This window comes from Electrophorus electricus, chromosome 20 (assembly GCF_013358815.1).
Source record: "Electrophorus electricus isolate fEleEle1 chromosome 20, fEleEle1.pri, whole genome shotgun sequence".
In the NCBI taxonomy this organism is placed as follows: Eukaryota; Metazoa; Chordata; class Actinopteri; order Gymnotiformes; family Gymnotidae; genus Electrophorus; species Electrophorus electricus.
In genome coordinates, this window is record NC_049554.1 from 3,423,402 (window position 1) to 3,443,807 (window position 20,406).

General features: G+C 39.8%; 1 protein-coding gene across 1 annotated transcript; it reads left to right on the forward strand.

Annotated features, from left to right (window-relative positions):
* The first annotated feature begins 691 nt into the window (after positions 1 to 691).
* On the forward strand, positions 692 to 20,310 carry syt6b (synaptotagmin VIb). The gene is made up of 7 exons (XM_027012471.2): positions 692 to 773; positions 14,683 to 15,040; positions 15,642 to 16,218; positions 17,466 to 17,586; positions 17,707 to 17,878; positions 18,026 to 18,176; positions 18,314 to 20,310. The coding sequence occupies exons 2-7, from the start codon at positions 14,874 to 14,876 to the stop codon at positions 18,383 to 18,385; spliced, it is 1,260 nt and encodes a 419-aa protein (XP_026868272.1). The 5' UTR covers positions 692 to 773; positions 14,683 to 14,873; the 3' UTR covers positions 18,386 to 20,310.
* Positions 20,311 to 20,406: the final 96 nt, after the last annotated feature.

A 20,406-nucleotide genomic window follows, 5' to 3' on the forward strand; every position in this document is an offset into this window, starting at 1 on the left:
CCTGAACCAGGCTAAGAGGCACTTCAACATCTTGGCTGGGGAGATGCCAGTGAATCAAGGAAGCTTAGTGTGGTTAAAGAGCATATTAATGAACTCCCCAGTGCATGATCCACATACCACAGATGCTGCTTCACCAGGCACTTGCACAGTCAGACCTGAGTGTTACATGTGTCAACAATCCAAAAGTGCATACAGTGACATCTCTCTTTTTCCTTCACTGTGTGTCAAACTGCACAGAAAAGCAAATGTCTTTGGGTTTTCACAGCCGGCTTTAAAATAATTTCGTTTTGCTGCATCCTACAGCCAAACCCCATTGTTGCTTTGTTATGTTTGAAATTCATGAGGTTATCCAGTTAATATGCATGCAGTCCAAATACTCATTTGTGGACATAAAAGAAATCATCATCAAGGCCTATTTACAAGGTTATTTCATTGCACTAAATGTAAAGTAACTGCTGTGGGTTTTGATTCTGGGGGATAATAGCATACATAAAAGAAAAACTGCCATTTGAGCTTTTCGATGCAAGAACACGAATTTAAACCGTGGTCTTATTTTGTGAATAGGTTTTCTCTCTGCTCTTTGACAATTATAATACAGCGTCAAATGCTCAACAGTGACTGGCTTCCTCGGGGTACCATAGAAACGGGGTCCCAGGCGCGAGGCTGCTTCGAGCTCATTTGCTAGTGAGGCTGCGAAGGTAGTGGATCGCGTAAGTGGGGCTTCGGGGAAACTGACAGAAGGAGTCGCAACTGGGAATACAACAGGACAGACGGTAAGACTGCGCATTTTTGATGATCGAAGTATTTAAGCCATTTCAGGGTTATTCGCTGTCGCGGTTTAGACGCTGCATCATAGTGTAACTCATATTTCTTTTAAACTTGGATGCCGACTTAGCAGTTTTGAGTGCCCCATGTCTATGGTACGATGCTGTATCTTATTTCACCCGTTACGTCTAGCATTTTTGATGCAGGTGTTCAGCAGTTTCTGTGTTTCGTCTCAGAAATGCTTCGATCTGCTTGGGCTATTCGTATAGATAAAGCTTTTTAAGACGGCTTTTTTAACGGTGCGAAGTAGTCTTATTCAGGTAAACTTTTAAAACTTTTACGTATAGAAAGTGTTTATTAGCTGGGTCCAGTTGTTTGTTGGTGTGTGACCGCGCACGTTACCTTGATCTTAATGCAGGATACTCCATAGCGTTTCAGTCCGTTAAACATATTGCAGTGAACGCGGGGATTGCTGTTGCAGAAGGACGTAAAGAGTTGAAACGCTCGCTCATCTACTGCAGTTAATCCCCAGCATTAAGACGGGGTTCAGGTTAGAGCACTGCGAACACTCTTGTGATTGGAGTGCTGTGTTGTGTACACACAAGCATGTTATCTCTTACTCAAAGCACCACTTGTGTCAGACGCATAAAAACAGAGGAACAGAAGAGTGTAAGCGGGTGCTGAGGAAAGAGTGCGTGCGCATGTGAATGTGGTGGCGTTGCTGGGGTGCGTAACCTGTGTGTCTATGCATTGAGGGTGTTACAAGTGCAGTGACCTGCATCACTGGTGCAGCAACAGCCTAGTACATCACTGCACCCATAACAAGATAGCCGGCCAGCGTGCGCAGGCAGAGTTAAACCCACTATATCCTGCTGCACCTTAGTAGAGGTGTGGGACTGTAACAGACTCCAGCACCGCAGGTGCTTGTTGATTAACCCTCCGTCCGCCAGCAAATATTCAACTGTGATAACTAGAGTTCGCCAGGTACACTGTCAGCAGTTGCTGGAAATGGTGCATTGCCATTCCCTCGCAGTATTTCAGTGATCGACTAAAGTAGGAAGTAAATGGCAGGGCTGCTGCTCCCATTAGCCCTGCAGATGCCCTCAGTTCATGGGGAAGGGCCCATCATCATAATCAAAGCAGAAAGAGGGAAATGCACACACTCTCTCTCACATGCTGTGAGTTGCTGAAGGATATGCTTAAAAGGATGACACGGTAGGGCCGTTTCCCCAAGTGCATGAATGCATCCTTGTGCTTCATAGTGGGACACTCTGCAGGTCGGCTTTATGTTTAATGCATTGGGAGGGGAACTACTGTAGTTACCGCATGCAGAAAATGTTGCTGTTGACTGCAGGGCAGTCTGCACGGTCAGTTTCAGGTTCACTTCTACGTAATTAATTTTTTATTTATCCTTCACTGGCCTACTTAAAATGTAATTATGGGTCATGAGTGTGTTGTTTTTCTTTTCTGCCTGAGCTGTTATACACACTGAAGTCCCCTGGCAGTGTGTTAAGGAACTCTTATACAACTGGATACAGTGTCTGCAAGTTCCTGAATTGCCATTTAGGGGACTGCTAATATGCTGATAATGATAAAACCAGCCATTTGTGGAATTCACAAACTGATATATCTTAATTAAATGTATGTATAAAGGTATGTAGAGGATTATTCACAATAGTAGTAGATTTTTCAGAATATATAAGATCTATTTTTTCCTATTACAGTTGTTTTTCTTACATGAAAATATTCTGCTTGTTATTGTTTAAGCTCTAAAAGAGAACTTAAAACAATGAATTGCACTTGTAAGTCTATATTTATTATCCATTCTAATTCAAATTCATTCTAATTCAAAATATAAAATATATATAATGTAGATTTGTTATGACACTAATGATGCTTTGTCATTTTTATGTACTAGCTTTGATTTAGCATCTGCCTGCAGGAGCACTATTAAACGGTGAAATCAATTCTTTTTAGTATAAGAATGCAAATAGCAAATCTCAAAAATGATCTCAAAAATATCTATTTTGGTGGAGTGTGGCCTACCATTGTAAGCCAAATGTTTTTTAATACTTTGGTTAGGCAGAAGGGAACATAAGAAGCCACAGATTACAGATAGTAAACAGAAAATGAGATTTTAGTGCTGTAAGTGAACACCAATCTGACGACTTTAGTGAAATCGATCAGATTCCACCCCGTCTGTTGTACAGTGACATTTACTGGAATCTGTCACGAGCTGGTCTGGTCTCAAGCTGTAACTGAATGGGTGAGTGCATAAATAACAGATTAGATGGGTAAATGGAATAAGTGTAATGGAAAGAACAAAAATGGAACATTGAATTTACTGTCATATAATGTTAACAAAAGGCAGGGTCTTGACTTTAGGTGCACCCACAGCCAAAACAACAAACAAAACCACAAAGCTGACTGAAAACAAACAACAACTACATGAACTGTGTAAACACATAAAGCAAAACCACAGCATTACCCTTACTCCCTGACTAACACAAAGACAAGCACAAACCCACTCCCAAACAAAATGGCGGTTACACCCTAGACTCAGATTTAAATATGAGAAATATTTATATAACCGGGCAAACAAATCTGAGCAAGCTAAGAACAAAGCAAGACTTGGTAATAATAGTAGGCAAACAATGGAATCCAGCCATATAAATTTATCAGAATAGTGAGCATGAAGCTGTTGAGTGGATTTGGATGAGTCTTGATACAGTCCTGGAATGATGACATCATCACAAAAAGGCATGGAATAAATAAATAGATTGGAGTTCATCCGAAAGTGGAATCTGGAATGGAGCAGGTATATAGAAAACGCAGAACAGACAAACACAACACACCAAAATACTGGTGGACATAAACCAGACACCTTTTTAGATTTTGAATAAGAAAATGTGAAAAAGAACGGTCTTCGAAACACAAAATAAAGAAAACTAACTCTTTGAGTAACAATTTTCTCAGTGTATTTTAAAGTAGCCTAAAGTAGCTTTCAGAAAAGGATCTTTGAAAAGGCCAAAGGGGCTTATCTTTTTTATACTAAGTCAACTGCACACCAAAAGCTATATATCTTTATGAGCAACAAGCATGTTGTTAGGCCCATTGGGCCGATGGTAGATATTGTGGTATAGGCTACAGTAGACACTTTGATGCTAATACTTGGCTGCACTGACATATTCTAAGGCCTTCCTTTATATGTCTCATTATTCCCCCCCCATGAGACTTTACTGCTGATTTTCAGGAAGAGTTGACAGGGAGATTTAGGGATATTTGCACTGTTCACTACTCTGGTTGGCCCCTCAGTGCAGCTCCTGCAGGGAACGACTGCCCGTGTCCATCAAAAGCAGCACGTGTGCTCTTTTCCTTTCTTATCTCTGGCTTGCACGTCCCCTCAGTCCCCAGCACAACAAATGGCAATCTAACCCACTTTCCCCAGAGAATGAAGGGGAGGGCACACTCATGGAGGCGCATTCTATGATTTCTTTGGCTTATCAAGGGGGGACACTGTCATGTCTTGTGTGCCTTCATTATGAGAGCTATTCATGTTGCTCTGAGAGTTGAAACCAGCACTTTTGTGATTTTTGTGTGTAATGAGTTGTTTTTTTAGGGGGCTTCTGCTGAGCACACATTAAAATGATGGGTGCTAAGTGGCCAAGGAATGTGTTAATAACTTGTTAACAATCGAACAAGATTTTGCTGCCTTGTTTAATTGCTAGGGTTATGTCACACATTTTTAATCTCACACCACTAATAAAATAGCAAAAGAGCTTTAAAGGTTAAGACAAAGTGTGTGAATTTTCTCAATTTCTTTCATGTTTTATTTTTCCTTCTACCAGTGTGTCATGGTTGGTGTTCTGTTTTCAATGACTGATATCACAGTAATGAAGTATTTAATCTAAGGAAATGAATAACATAGTGGGAAACAGCATCTCAATTAGGAACTTCCAGAGAACAGTATCACAATCACTCCATAATTAACTATGAAGTGATGAACTGACAGTATTGAAAAATACAGCCATGAAAGTGTTTGGTGTTGCAGTACCAAAAGCTAGCCTAAAAACCGCTGCTTGACTGGTACGGTAAGGGCCTGCAGACACTTAGAGACACAATGAAATGAAAAACTAGAAGGTTTTTAGTGATTTTGAAAAGAAAGAAACATGAAGATTTTCAAAAACCTTTAAACTGGCATGTAATAAACAGTACAGAAGAATTAGTGATAAATGATAGAAGCCTCTCAACCATGAAACAGCTGCCCCACCGACATAAAGCCACAGGATGCTCTTTCAAGAGCTATAATAATTAGTGTTGTTTCTGTTATGGTAGGATTATATACTGTAAATATATATATATATATATATATATATATATATATATATATATATATATATATATATATATATATATATATATATACATTTAGCTTACCTTTTATGTGGTTATGTACATGTGTGTCAAATGATGATGTTAAACATATTGCTAAATTGATTTTAATATTTGTAAATGTTTTATTTGACAGGTATTGTGTGTAAAAACTCTTGTCTTAGCTGAGACATTTCAGACATTTCTTTGACAAATTTAAAGCAAATGGAAGGATAAAGTGGTTAATAATTTGCTGGTCATGGGTGTGTGGAATTAACAAGAGAACTAACTGGACACATCTGGCTGTCTTGACATCCGTAGACAGTTGGGTGTGGTGTTGAAATGCCTGCATGATTGGTATCAGGTTTCTCTGATAAACAGAGAAAACTGCAGATGATTAAAGTGTTTCAAAGTGTTGAAACTGTGAGATAGAGAGGTAGTTTTAGTAATTGGACCCTGTTAGTAGAAGTATGGGTCTGACCTTAAGACCTGTTTCTGGATGCAAAAAAAGGTGCAGTTATGAATAGAGTTACATTAGGTTTTCAGTGAAAAATTGGGGTATTTAATCCAGGACTGAACTTCCAGATCTGGAAAACACTGAACCATTTTTGTCTTGGTATCCTGCAGAGGAAAGCACATTCTGCATCTTAAGCAAATAAAATACACTGAGTTCACCCTTTAAGAAGACTATCTTATTATATCTTTTCACTCTGTGTGAAATGTTTATTGATTAAACTGATATCAAGTTTGCAGATTGGCTCAGTCAGATAGGTGGTCATTTGCAGGCCTTATCATCAAACTGACTGATAAAAATGCAACAATGAGAGTATGAAAATGAAATTTTATGCACAGTGGTCAAGTCCGTTACATTAAGCTTACCTGCATGAGAGGTTATCCTAGGCTAGCCCTGGGCTGTAATAGCGTGACAGTTACAGTCATTCCATGTCTGTATACTGCCATTAGAGCAGGGTAAGAACATTTAGGATTTCATATTTTCAAGAAAGCCACAAGAGCATGAGCTTAAGCAAATATTATTAGCAAAAGAGCTTGGGCTAAACCAATCTTCCATAAGTGAATTCTTGAAGGATTTGAAGGATTTGAAATTGACTTAAACATTTCTAACCCTTTACAGAATTATATATACAGTGTATTCAAATTTAAAACTGCATTATCGATACTCACTTCAATGCCTTCCAAGGATCAGATTTGTGCAATTTTTTGTTCATAGTTCAACTGCACTGTTTCATTTGATCAGTGTTTTTACATAAGAAATGCTGCTTTGCAAACTCTTGTCTACTTTGCAACTGTATATAATAAGAGATCTGTAGAATTCGAACTTGACCCCTGACCGGAAAATAGCATTGAATGTGTCTATAGCTGAAACACTAAAAAGCATACGTCAGTATTATATTAAAAGTCATAGGGTGCACCTTCATGTCATCCTGGAATTTAATTGACATGCTTTCATAAGGTGTTGCTTTTGCTTTGCACCAGATTATCTTACTGCATTAGGATGCTTTAGGGCCTGTTATGTTCTAGAATGTGTACAAGCCTGAAAGCAGTGGCCTGCAGCCCAGACCACAGCTGTCACAAGGGTATTGAAAGGAGGTGTGTGAATGACTGCAGGCTTGTTGCAGGAGCACAGTTAAGTGAACTACACATGTCTTCTTTGAGCAGTCAGGCTTTGTGACTGTGTAACATTGTGCGAGTGGCTTATGCTGGATGAACTCGTAGTCCCACAGGAAGACAATTTTCTGCCTTGGGAATTTCTTGTGACAACTTCTCAGTGATGCAAGCTTTTCTGATCTAGCTAGTCCAATAGGTGCTGGAAAAGGGATTTGATAGATGATTACTACATACTCAGCTTTAAAAACATGTTCATTTACCTTTAGTCCAAAAGATCATAAAAAACGAAGAACAAAAAAGGTTCTAAGATTTGACAGTAATTTTGATTCTCTAGTCTCTAATTCTTTAATTCTTTAGTCTTGTTTGAAATAACTCTGTGTCTATATATAGCCAAATTGAAGTGAAATAGAAGTATTGGTGCTGTACTTTTTCCTTGCTTTAAACAGTCACTGAAAATAACCAAATGTCTGTGGTCAGCTGTGCCTGTATGATGATACAGGGCAGACAGTCTGAGGAACATATTAAGTGACACTAACCATATACTGTGGAAGTTGTGTATAACCCATGCTGTTACAGCTATGACTGCAACTATCACTACCAGTCACTCTAACGAGATTTTGTGCTAAATCCTGTTGTTGTTGTTTTGTTTTGTTTTCAGAGTAGGCAAGTTAATGTAGGGTTTGGGAAATTACTAATGGACAGGTTTCTATGGAGACCATGCTGGATTTCAAGGCACTTGAAGTGGGGGAAAAACCCTGGGGCTTTGGTTGCTCTATGCGTTTTGATACCAAACAAGCCCTAATTAGATTCATTGGTCCAAGGAAATGATCCACAAATGCTGGGTTTGCTTCAGCCTCTGTTGGAAATATAAAAAATACATTCATCTCTCTCTCTCTCTCTCTCTCTCTCTCTCTCTCTCTCTCTCTCTCTCTCTCTCTCTCTCTCTCTCTTTCTCTCTCTCTCTCTCTCTCTCTCTATCTATCTATCTATCTATCTATCTATCTATCTATCTATCTATCTATCTATCTATCTATCTATCTATCTATCTATCTATGTCTTATTCTCATATCTCAGTCTGTGGCTCTCTTTAACTAAAATAAAATATACCAGATTTAAATTATTAGAAATAGTGCCAGGAATGGTTGGTTTTTTTTGTTTTTGTTTTTTTTGTGCAACAATGTCTCACAGTGCTATTCAAACCTGGACCTCTAATCCAAATATGGTCCCAGATTTGATAATCCCTAGTAGATGATTAAATGATTAATGGAACTGGTTGTCCCTACCTTCACATTCAACACCTGGATAAAGGGAGAGTGGAAATACCTGGACCTCCAATATTCCAGATATATCACATTTCTGAACGGCCGACATGGAGGCATCTAACATGGAGGCCCTGCCAACGGGAGAATTTCAGTTGGTTCTGGGTGATGTGTTCCTGCCCCAAAACAGCAGTGCATCATTAAGGGATTCTGTTAAAAGTATACATTTAAAGAAATGATTAAATTTAATGCACTAATTATATTTCCTTGCATTATACCTAACAATATTTTATTTCACACAGAATAGAGTGAAGTGAGGCTGCCTCAGAATCCACTGCTCTGAAACTATCCCACCTCTAAATCTAAAATTGCTGTTATTGTATTCAGAGTAAACTTTAGCACTATGTATTTTTTTCTGGTGCAAATATTTCAGAAGATTGAACAACATATCACTAAAAATGACATATTACAATCAATATATTATTAACATAATATATTATGTGTATATATTATGTGTATGTATGTGTGCTCACTGACAGTCAAGCCTATGAACTTGGTGACCTTGTGAGCATTCACCACATCCACCATAGCTAACACAGGAGAAATAAATATTCCCATATCAGAGCAATGGCAAGTAGTAAAACAGGAGATTCCCCAGTGTTTCTACTGCATTTGTTGTAACACAACAGGGAGTCAGAGATAAGGCCTAGAAGAAATGTAGTATGACATATCAGCTCACCGTGTCTCCCTATAGAGAGCTTGAGCCCAAAGAGTATCTACATGCTAGTACTAAATTTTAAGAGTAAGCTGCCCAGGCAGAAGGATGTATGGATGAGGAAGATTTAGAATAGCATTTCCTGGAGTAAGGAAGTCAGAATGGTTGATCATGCAGGTGAATTGATGATCATAAACAAAAAACAAACAAACAAAAAAAAAAACAGGCAAGGTCAAAACACAGAATATGTGCAACCAGGAAATTAGTGAGTTGCTCTGCAATGAGCAGAAGCAAACATGGACTTAGTCAGAAATGAGGATTCAGTGTGAAGTCTCCCATTGTGGAGACTCTGTGACAGAGCTCCACCCCACTAACACATACACTGCTTCAGATGCACAGGCACCCGAAGAGGTCATAGATCAGGGGGAGGTAAGAGAGCAGGAAAAAAAACCTGAATACTGAGCTAGGATAAGGAAGGTGCAAGGATAGGGACAGATTTCCCGTAGGGTGGTGGTGAAGCGACTGCTTAGAGGGTGGCTTACCCCATTCCTTCCTGCGTGGACATACAGGTGCTGCATTGGGACTGGAGACAAGAGCAGGAGCAGGAGGAGCATGTGGCCTTCTAGTTGACTCTGCAACAAGAACAGAGAGAGAGACACAATATACAAAGGAGAAAACAAGTTCAGTCACTTAGACAGTTGATGGTGTGGCCAAACAGCATCAAAAATTCTACTTAAGAGATTTTCTTCTCTACTAAATTCATGAGTGACCGGGAAGGTGTAGCCTAGCTCTTGTTGTGCAATCAATGAATTATTTGGATTTTTTTGCTTGTTTGTATATTTGTTTGTTTGTTTTTGGTGATAGACACAAAGCTGCGGTAAAAGAAATTCAGAGCTGCTGGGATAATTTTCATGCATGCACATGCTATGACACAAAAAATAAAAAGGCGTCTCTTTCTGATAAAAAAAAACAAAAAACAATAACCTTACCAGAACTTTGCATTGAGTTGTATCATTTAGTTTTCAAAGTTCTTACCAGAACTTTGCATTGAGTTGTATCATTATTTTTCAAAGTTAGGGAGCCTTGCATCACATTAAACACATGTAAAACCCTAGTGCCCTTCTTTCCCTATAAACACATATAATTGAAATCCCAACTACCATGTCAGTGTCTGTACTGTAATATGTAACGCGAGGAGGCAGAGCAGGATGCGAGGATGAGTTGTGTGAAACAGGACAAAACGTTTATTCACACAAAAACATTGAACGTAGCGCTCAGACACGTGAAATTAAACACAGACAATATTCACACTTAAACAAAAGACTTATATACTCGCACACTACCAATACACCATGAGGAGCAGCTGTGAAACACAGGGAGGGTGTGGCCATACAGACAAGCACACACACACACACACACACAGAGGGAGATGTTTGGGAGGAGGGGCCGTACCGTGACATTATAACAATAGTCTAATGCCCAGATTGTATCCAGTCACTGCTTCCAGTCAGAACTTGCCTGAGAAATTAATCAAAAATGACAAACAAATAGTGCAGGACAACAGATAAACTACAGTTTGTAATTATACTGACTTATAAAATGCTCATATGATATTGGGGAACCTAATAAAGTAGCCAGTGAGGTTACTCATTATCTAGATTTACTAATACAGTGGGAAGTGAGTGTAAATGAAAGGTATTCTCAACTCCATCCATGCATTTATAACTTAAGAACTCTGTTGAAGTGTTGGTTTGTAAATCCCCACAACTGCCCCAGTGTTAAGTACTCTGTCAACATGTTGGTTTGTAAAGCTCCCAGAACTGTCCAAGTGTGATGAAGTATAATACTTCGAGGACCTTTAAAATTAAAATCTATACTGAATGTGCTTGTATTGTTATGGTCATTTTCATGATTGCTTTCCAAGTGTTTCATACTCCAGAGGCTCCCATGGCAACACATTTGTAATTATCAAGAAAAAACAGATACATCAGCATTTTCTCCTCCATTCAGATATAATCATCTGAGCTTAGGGCTGTAGACTGAGCTGCAGCCTAGAGGATGCATCCTGTATAGTTCTGCTCCTTTGAAAAATGGCTTGTAGCCCCGTTTTTCTTTCTCTTTTTTTTTTATCACAGCTGTTCTTAATTACATTTCAGGCATTTGAAATTCAGTGAGCAGGCACTCTCCTGTGCAAATGTTAGCTATGTGAGGATTCTGGGAAGTTCACGCTGACTGAAGAAGAAACTCGTTTAACTCCAGAGAACACAGCTAGTGCCAGCTCCAGACAGTTTATCACACTCAGTCTTTATTTAAATGAGTGCACTGTTGTTGTATTTCTGTTTGAGCAATGATTACTACTGACATATTTTTGTGTTACTCACTAAAATAAGAAAGAGAGAGGGCAAGTAAAACAATCAACGACCAAAGAAGTGTTTTCTGGCAGGTACTGGAGGTGGTAGGACCTCTAAACGCTCTTTAAAAGGCAGAAATGTAAACTGCACCAAGAGGGGAAATCAAACCTCAGACCAATATGGTCAGGAGAGTGGGGTCAACCTAATGCACCACCAGTGGAATGATGATCCAAAGAAATCAGAGGGAAATGCTAATTAAATATTCTTTTTTCCTTTTCCCAACTAAAGAACTCAAAGACTGGGGAATTAAGGAATGAGGTGCAAGAAGTAGGAACACAGACAATACAAAAACGTTTTTAAGAACTGGAAGAAGGTCAGGACAACCCCATGAGAGAAGCCTGAGGAATGTGATCTGGCAAATGACAGGAAACCTGACACAAAAGAATATTTAAGAGAAACTGTCTAGGATATTTATCATTGCTGTGTAGCCTCGTGCCAGAACACTGAAACCCAAAACTGAGCAAATGGCATTGTGCAAGCTCTTCATGTAGGGGTAGGCAGAGATGCCCCTGATAATTACTAATTAATGAGGAGTGGCTCTTTGCCTCCCTCTGGCTAAGACTGGCTTAGCAGGTGGTCCAGACTCAGGTACCACAGTACCCTCCTCCAAGAAATAACACCCGATGTTCCCAGACCTGCCACACGGTCACATTGGAAAGTCCTGATCACTGCTCGGTCCAAGATGTTACAAACCTGGTCCCTCTGCAGGCTTATATACATCCCAGTCCACAACATGCTTGCTGCTGCCTTGCACCTGCCGGGAGTCCAGGAGAAACCCTGCTGACTTCTTCTAAGAAACATGAAACATGGTATCATAAAGGGAGACAAATACAGAAGATGACTGAGTAAATCCTGTGTACTAACTTGAAGGGTCCTACATACCGTGGGATTAGCTTTTGTGTTTTGATATGTGAAGGCAAGGCTCCAGTGGAGAGCCAGACCCACTGTCCCAGGCAAAATGTGAGCCCCAATTACTTTTTGGTATTTTACTGTTAATGTCAGCAACTTGCTTACAGTCTGCAGACATTATCTATAGAACAGCACAGGCCTTCTGCCAGGGAGATATTTAACCCAGGATAAGGGCATTGGTGCATTGGTGGATGCTGACAGAGGCACTGGCAGAAGGGCTTCCAGAACCCATTGACAAACTTGGGCAGTCTAAGACCACATCACCGAGCAGGCTGTAGACCCTAACTACAAGCATGCCTTGGCCAGTGGTTGCAGATTAGGCACAAAATATCTAGCCTCAGAGAACTATTCGACACAAAATTGCCCAAACCTGGAGAATCGTTTGACTACAACCATGATCCCTGTATTGCCCTGTATTGCCAGGAGCATAACATCCCAAATGTAGTTTGGCTGTGAGGCAATGAGATAGGACAATTCCTATGCCAAAAATTAAAAGCAACAAACTCCACTGCAAAACAGAGCTATAAGTCAAGAAGCTCAAGATTGAAGCTGTTGTCAGGTGGCATATGAGCTCCTCAAGGGCTTTCTGAGCTTTGGGTTTCCCAGACCACCCCTTTGTTTTCTTTGAGAAGGTGGTTAGAGAGGTGAAATCTGTGCTAAAGTTCAGATAAAATGCCCAAAAGAAGAGCCCAGAAAGCATTGCACCAAGCGAAGGGACATGGGGTACGGCTGGAGCATGGAAGATGGATTTCTCCAGTTTCACTTACCAGTAGTTCTTGAGAAGTAGCTGGATAACCCACCTGACATGGGCTACATGTTTGTCAAGTGTTTGGCTGTATATGAGTAGCCAGGTACATGCACATTTAGCAGTTTACAGCTACCCATAGGACCTGGCTAATGAAGTGTTGGTACCTTTGCTAACCTAAAAGGGAATCGGTAAGTGGGCGCAGGAGGTGATGAAGGCCATCTTCCATTTGTCCCCTTGCTTGACTCAAATGAGGTTGCATGTAGATCTTGGTAAAAGTCTGCTGCATCGCCACAAAGGCAGAGGTCATGATGGGCCAAAGGTAGCAGTCCTTCACAGTGATTTTATTAAAGCTCTGATAACACTGGGCAACAAAATCTTTGCCTTTTTGTTCTGCCTGTGCCTGGATCAAGCACAGAGAAATCTGTTGATTGTGTCAACCTAATTGTTGGCAGATGAACCCTGTGCTGACATCAATCATGTATTGTACTTTAGTGTTGTTGCTCTGTGGGGAATAGAGATGGTTGTTGCACAAAAGTGGGCACTGGAGAAGGAAACTCCAGCTGTGACTCAAGTGCCCATTTTACCTCTCAGGGTTAGACAAATGAGACTCCACTCCTCTATCAGGGCCCACAGGACAAGTGGACTACAAAATAGTGCACATAGTCAGGGCAGCCACAGCCTGCATGGTTTCCACAAGGTCCTGTAGCTGAAACAGAATTTGCTTGCTCATATCTTCTGATAGTCACACCCTAATAGCATGGGCATTTTATAACTGCACCAAATCTTAGCACCCTGCTGGGTTCAGTCTTTGGCTCAGTCTTTCTGTAGCATGGCATTCACACTGAGATGGAAAAAAAACTAGGTCTTCTTGTACTGGAGTCCTGTATAAACCTTGTGAGCCACCCAGAGAGAGTGGACACAAGTGCAGAGCAGTTACTGCAAGTGAAACAATCAACCAAAGCAATGTTTCCTGGCAGGTGTTAGAGGTGGCAGGAGCACTAAACATTCTTTACAAGGGGGAAAACTAAACTGTACACTGAGGGGGATTTTCACTGCAGGCCCACAGTTCAGGAGATGTGTTAATCTAATGTACCACCACTGGAACGAGGTTCCAAGGAGGTTAGGACCAAATGCTGATGGGAATGAGGGGCAAATCCTAATAACACAGATAAGACAAGATCTTTGCTTTTAAGACAAAGATCTCCAAGCCTAAAGAAAGGCCAGAACAGCCCTGTAAGACAAGCCCATGAGATTTGACCTGGCAAAGGAGAAGAAAGTCAAGAGAAAGAGACATTCAAGAGGAATAGTATGAGAATTTCTATTACTGGCTTAAGTTGGGGCACTCACAGGTACTGTTGATAATGCCTAATTAATGAGGAGAAGCTCTGTGCCTCCCTCTGGTGGCACTGGGCAGCCTACTGGGTGGCCCAGTCCTAGGCTCAGCAATGACAACTGCAGATTTAGTAGTCAGCATGACCACAGATATCAGTCTAGGGTTGGACGCTAAAGAGAGTACTGCATTTGTGCAGACTGCTCAAGCTGTTATTTAGGTCACTCTTACACCTTCTTTATTCTTTTCAGGTTTATAATACAGCTGTGGTCTTGATACAAAAAAATTTGTTTTATTACGAGGTGATTTTTTTTCTCCTTTATAAAATTAGTATTGTGTTTCCAAATAGACAATATCTTATCAGTTTTATCTGTATTTGTTGACTGAAAACTTTAATCTAAATAACCAGGCAGAATTGCTTTGGGAATATGTATCACTGCTGAAAATATATTTAGATTTTTTTCAAAGATGCTTTCTCTTTGTCTCCCCCTTCTTGTATACACCTGTCCCATGTCTGCCCTGCCTCCTGTCAACGTTGTCCTCACCAGATATCTCTTTCAGTCTCCTCCTGCTGGTGTTTGTTCTCTGTGGCTTGGTACTGCTGGGTGGCATCACCCTCGCCACCTGGAAGCTGTGCCTGGGGCCCTGGCGCAGCACAGCCATCCTGCCCAGCGTCCCCACCTGCCCCGAGACAGCAAGAGAAGGTGACAGAGACTACTATCCACCCCACGGAGAAATCATGGCGGCAGACAAGCTGAAGGGACCTGGAAATTTTCTAGAAGCGGCAGTGAAGATCAGTCATACATCACCAGACATCCCCACAGATGTGCAGCTGTCCATGAAGGACCACTTGTTGAAACGCACACGCATCGCACGGCAGACCACCGAGCCAGCCTCCTCCAACAGGTTAGGTCTCAGCCAGTTTTGGAAAGAGAAAGACTACATTAAAAATGGCTCACACTGGCTGCCAACAATACTGAAACATTTATAGATGGAGTCTATAGATGGAGTTACTGCAGTATTGTCAGTAGCATACCTGGATTCTAAAATCTTTGAGCATTCACTTAGTATACACAGTTCATTTGAAGATAGAAAATGTTTTGAAGATAGATTACTGGCAAGGAGTTCTGAGTTTAGTTACAGTCATTCCAAATCGAGTTATTGCCTAAAATCTCATAACTGTCTGAAACCATTAGAAATGAAGGTGGTCCTTGGCGTTTACTGAGTGTGTTTACCCAGCAGGAAATTTTTCTCTCCTTATGACTGAACTAGATCAAAACTAATGCTTCAGTAGTTGTGCTAGCTGTGAGTGAGCTATAAATCTATACATAATTATATTATTCAATGTCAAAGTCAGATATGTACCAGTTACACTTTAAAAGTACACTTATTTATTTAATGTTTGAGTGCAAGGTTTAATTCAAGTGCAGATTGGCACATCAGATTGGCACATTAAACCAACATGCATGAATGATTCAGTGACTAAACTGTATCTCAATATTACCAGGCATAATTCTTTTAAGAAAAACCTACCCAGACAGATGCATCATGTTACCAGTCTGGACCGCGGGAGCGAATGTTTGGACGTCGAAGATCATCCCACCTGCACAGCTGCTGCTCTTGGCCGCATCCAGCCTGAACTGTACAAACAGAGCCTGCAGGAGACCGAGGAGTCATCCAAGAACAGCGCAGCCAAGACCTGTGGCAAGATCAACTTCTCACTCAAGTACGATTACGAGGGCGAGCTCCTGCTCGTCAACATCCTCGAGGCACAGGATCTGCCTGCCAAAGATCTATGTGGCAGCTCAGACCCCTACGTCAAGGTATACCTGCTGCCAGACCGCAAGCGCAAGTTCCAGACCCGTGTGCACCGTAAAACTCTCAACCCCACGTTCGACGAGACATTCCAGTTCCCTGTCCCCTATGAGGAGCTGGCAGCTAGGAAGCTTCACCTGAGCGTGTTTGACTTTGACCGCTTCTCTCGACATGACATGATTGGCGAGGTGATACTCGAAAACCTGTTTGAAGTGTCCGACCTCTCACGGGAAACTTCCATCTGGAAAGACATTCAGTACACCACTAGTGTAAGACAATCTATCCCTTTTATTACAGTGATAGGGTGTGGCAGAAATGTCTTTAATGGGTAAGGCTCACATCTGAACAGCACATGATATATTTACATATATATATGTTTATTATATTTATTAACATTAATGATTAGATAGTTAATGGTTTTTTCCTCCAGCTATATGTCCGATATAAATTTCATGTCTTTTGAGATACAGACGACGTTGCAATTATCATGTTTTTACTTCTTGCCACCCAATGCTGGGTTAGAGCAGTAGTAACTATCTCTTGTAAATGAAGTTATTTCTGACAGTAGACATCCAGAAAACTGGTCATTTTCAAAAAGTAAAAACTGTTAACCCTTATTAAATTAAATGAGTGTATCAGTTTTTCTTAGTAAATTCACTAAGAATTTAGTAGGTACCATATTAAGGCAAGCTATGTGATCTATATAATAGATATGTTTAGAACAGGGGTTAAACAAAGAAAATACTAAAATTTCCTGCACGTTGGTATGTCCTCAACAATCACCCAAGTAGTTAGAGCTTAAATAGAAACACTATATAAAAGCTTCTTTGCAGTCATCTACTAAATTACTTCAGTGAACTGTAAAATGAGAACTCATATGATCATTTTAAGATCCAGGTTGTAATTGTGGTCCTAATTATCTCTTTGGCAGGGCTATAATCCCAGCTAGTAAGTTTTCACTATAGGAATGAGTAGGAATAAACGTTTTCAACCACACTGATATTCAGTTAATGGGACTGTAGATGTCTAATATTATGATGTTTCTGTTCTGTCAGTGTTTCATTAAATCATTTTCTCAGATGTGATATACAACAAAATAGTAATGTGCAGCCTACCATAACTTTGAAAAATGGTCATGCAAAGTGAATCTCATGTTTATACTGTTTTTTCCTAATTACATATGTACATTCTGATATCTCTGTAGTTACTTTCTTAAGGCAGTGAATAATTGGCAAAGGTTGTTACATGTTCCAATACATGGGTTTTTTGCACATGTTCTCAATCTGATTTATTAAAACTCTTTCTAAATTTGTGGAGAGCTCTAGAAACAATCCATATCTGAGGTTTGTTGACTGAGGAGATTGTAATTTAGTGAGGTTATGTGTACTATGTTCCTAGATACAATAGGAACATATATCTCTAATTGAAATTATAGTTATACCTTGTACATTTGCTCTAGAAGTATTTATTAGAACTGACTGAATCAATATGTGTTTTGTGTGTGTGATCCCAATAGGAAAGTGTTGACCTCGGGGAGATAATGTTCTCCCTGTGTTACCTACCAACTGCAGGACGACTCACTCTTACAGTCATCAAGTGCAGGAACCTTAAAGCCATGGACATAACAGGTTACTCAGGTGCATCTGTGTGTGTGGGTGTGTGTGCGCCACTGCTGTGATCTTGTCATAAATCTTTCTCACACCCAACACACAGCCGGTCTGAGACATGCATGTAACACTTATTTGTTTTGCTGGTAGATCCATATGTGAAAGTATCACTCATTTGTGATGGGAAAAGGCTGAAAAAGAAGAAAACTACAATAAAGAAGAACACATTAAACCCTGTGTACAATGAAGCCATTATCTTTGACATCCCTCCAGAAAACATGGAGCAAGTCAGCTTACACATATCAGTTATGGACTATGATTTGTGAGTTACAGTTTGCGTAAACTCTTAAATTAAAAGGAAAACCATTTCAACACAAGCATTAAGATTCATAGTCTTTGAGGAGCATTCATCCCAGTAAGGGTTTAACTCAGTTCTCTGTTGCATTTGTTTTCTATTTTTGGTGGGCAGAGTGGGACACAATGAGGTCATCGGTGTAAATCGTGTGGGATGCCACGCAGAAGGGCTGGGAAGAGATCACTGGAATGAGATGTTGGCTTATCCTCGCAAACCCATCGCACACTGGCACCCTCTCCTGGAACCTAAGAAGTCTGAGAAAGAGGTGCCATATTGCTTTAATGTTTTCAACCCAAAAATCAGAACTGAGCACATAGTTATAGTTATCACACAAATATATAGTCTCACTGCAATGATCTCCACCCTTTTTTCTCTCTGTCTGTCTCTCTCGGTCTGTTTCAGTGGAAGACACGCACAGCAAGCTTCGACAGTCAGGGTTCCTGTCCATCTCCCCGACTACCGTCCAGTCCGTAGAGAAGAGGCCTGAAGCACTTCATCCTAAGGTTTCTCAGCAGCCCACAACCTACCAGGGAATCTGTGGTAAGAATCACACATGTCCTAAGACAACCTGGGGTGCATCGTCTGTCTGTGTGGGCATGTCTTTTGGTACAGACAAAGGGAAGACAAGAAGAGAAGACAAAGAGAAGGACTTTCATTTGTAACGTGCAACTGAGCCTCGCCAAGCTTTAGATGGGGCATTAGGGTTGTTGTTTTTTCAGCATAGGTCTCAGAGTCTCCTACAGGCTACATTCACAGGCAAGTCCAGAAAGTTATGTTAATAAATTGCCATGTATGTTTGGTGTTCCAAATAGGCAGTTTACGAATGTTTGATATAATCTTGTAAAAATCTCATTAAAAAACTGTTCTAAGCTACTCTTGAGGACTTTGTTTGTAGTATTGGTAAATTGGTATAGAAGGGAGATGTATAAGAAAGACACTGAGAGACATACATTTTGGTTTACATAAACTTGGCAAAACCTCCATGTTGTCAGACTAGAGGTACTCCTGTGATCTTCCTTTTGCTTGTGATGTTGTGATACTGTTTGCTACCCAGCAAGTTTAAGCTCAATGCCAAGAGACAAGACTGTATTGCTTAAATAGGTTCAGACTGGCTGTTTACAAATGTATTTATTTATGTATAGTTATTTGACACCTGTAAAATTTAATAAGCTTTTTTTGTGAAATTTCCAATAACAAATATTAAAATATTGTAGATATTTTGATACAGAGGTATGTTAAAAGGTTATATGAATATCCCAGGAAACATACCAGCAAACTTATTTTTAGTTACCTGTATGTATCTTACATTTTGCCTATTTATTTTCACTTCAGTGTCTCTGATTAAGATAAATTCTGTGTTTAAGCAATATCATTTAAAGTACCACTCAATATAAAATAGAATACTCTTCAGTTTAATGTTCTAAATTGGTTTGATGTGGACAGGACATTTTCTGTCTTATAAATAGGTAGAAAATGACATAGCAAGAGCATATTATTTAACTTGATCATTAAATGCATAATTCAGAATGGAAATGTATCTTTTTCATCATAGTAGACCTGTTTACGGAATCGCTATATAAATTGTATAGTTTGACATTTTCCAGTGTATTTTCCAATTAGTAGGGAAAAAAACATTCTGGGCTACATTTACCAGAATGTCTTTAGCTTATTTATGATTATATTACCAATCCAGTATCTTCAAATGCTCTTTCTATATAGCGATGATCATTCGCTAGGAGGGTAGGACTTAAATTACTCAGATATGTGTGATCACATATGGGTCACGCATCATCTTATCCTCCACAATCCACATGACATGAAGCTGAAACTGGAAGACTCATTTATATAAATTATTATTTCACCAAGCTGTAATCAGAGGCTTCCTGGTGGTTCCAGACACAGACCAACTTTTCTCCACATCCCTAAAGCCACTGTCTGTGACTGCCCCCATCTTAGCACTGAGTTTACTCTATGAGTGCATGGCCATTAGGCATGGTGCATCTGCTAGGAACAGGAATCTTGTAACACTGTTATTCTTTGAAAGTCTCTGCCATTCCTTGAGCTTTAAAGTACTTAAAATATTTTATAACGTTCTACAAAAATGAACTATTTGTTGCTGTTTTTCTTGTATTAATTTCCAGTTAAGTGAACTTTGACATATGTTTATTGTTCTGTATTTCTACTGTTACCTATTAATTCTTCCTTAATGTAATGCAAGCTGTTACTTGCTTTGGCTGGAATGCCCCTACTATAGGATCATAGACACAATGTTCTTTCATTTTCAAGTGGCAACAAGTCACTTTTCATTTTTATATTAAGAATTTGTTGTTGTAGTTAATTATTTCAGATCATGATTACCCATTGTATTTTAAATGTGTCATTAAAGTTGTCAGTTCCGATTTGTGTTTTTGTTTGTTTCTTTGTTTTTGTTTGGTTTAGGTTTGTTGTATACATTCTTTTTTTCTCAGAGTGCTCCAAAGTAATGTAGCATAACA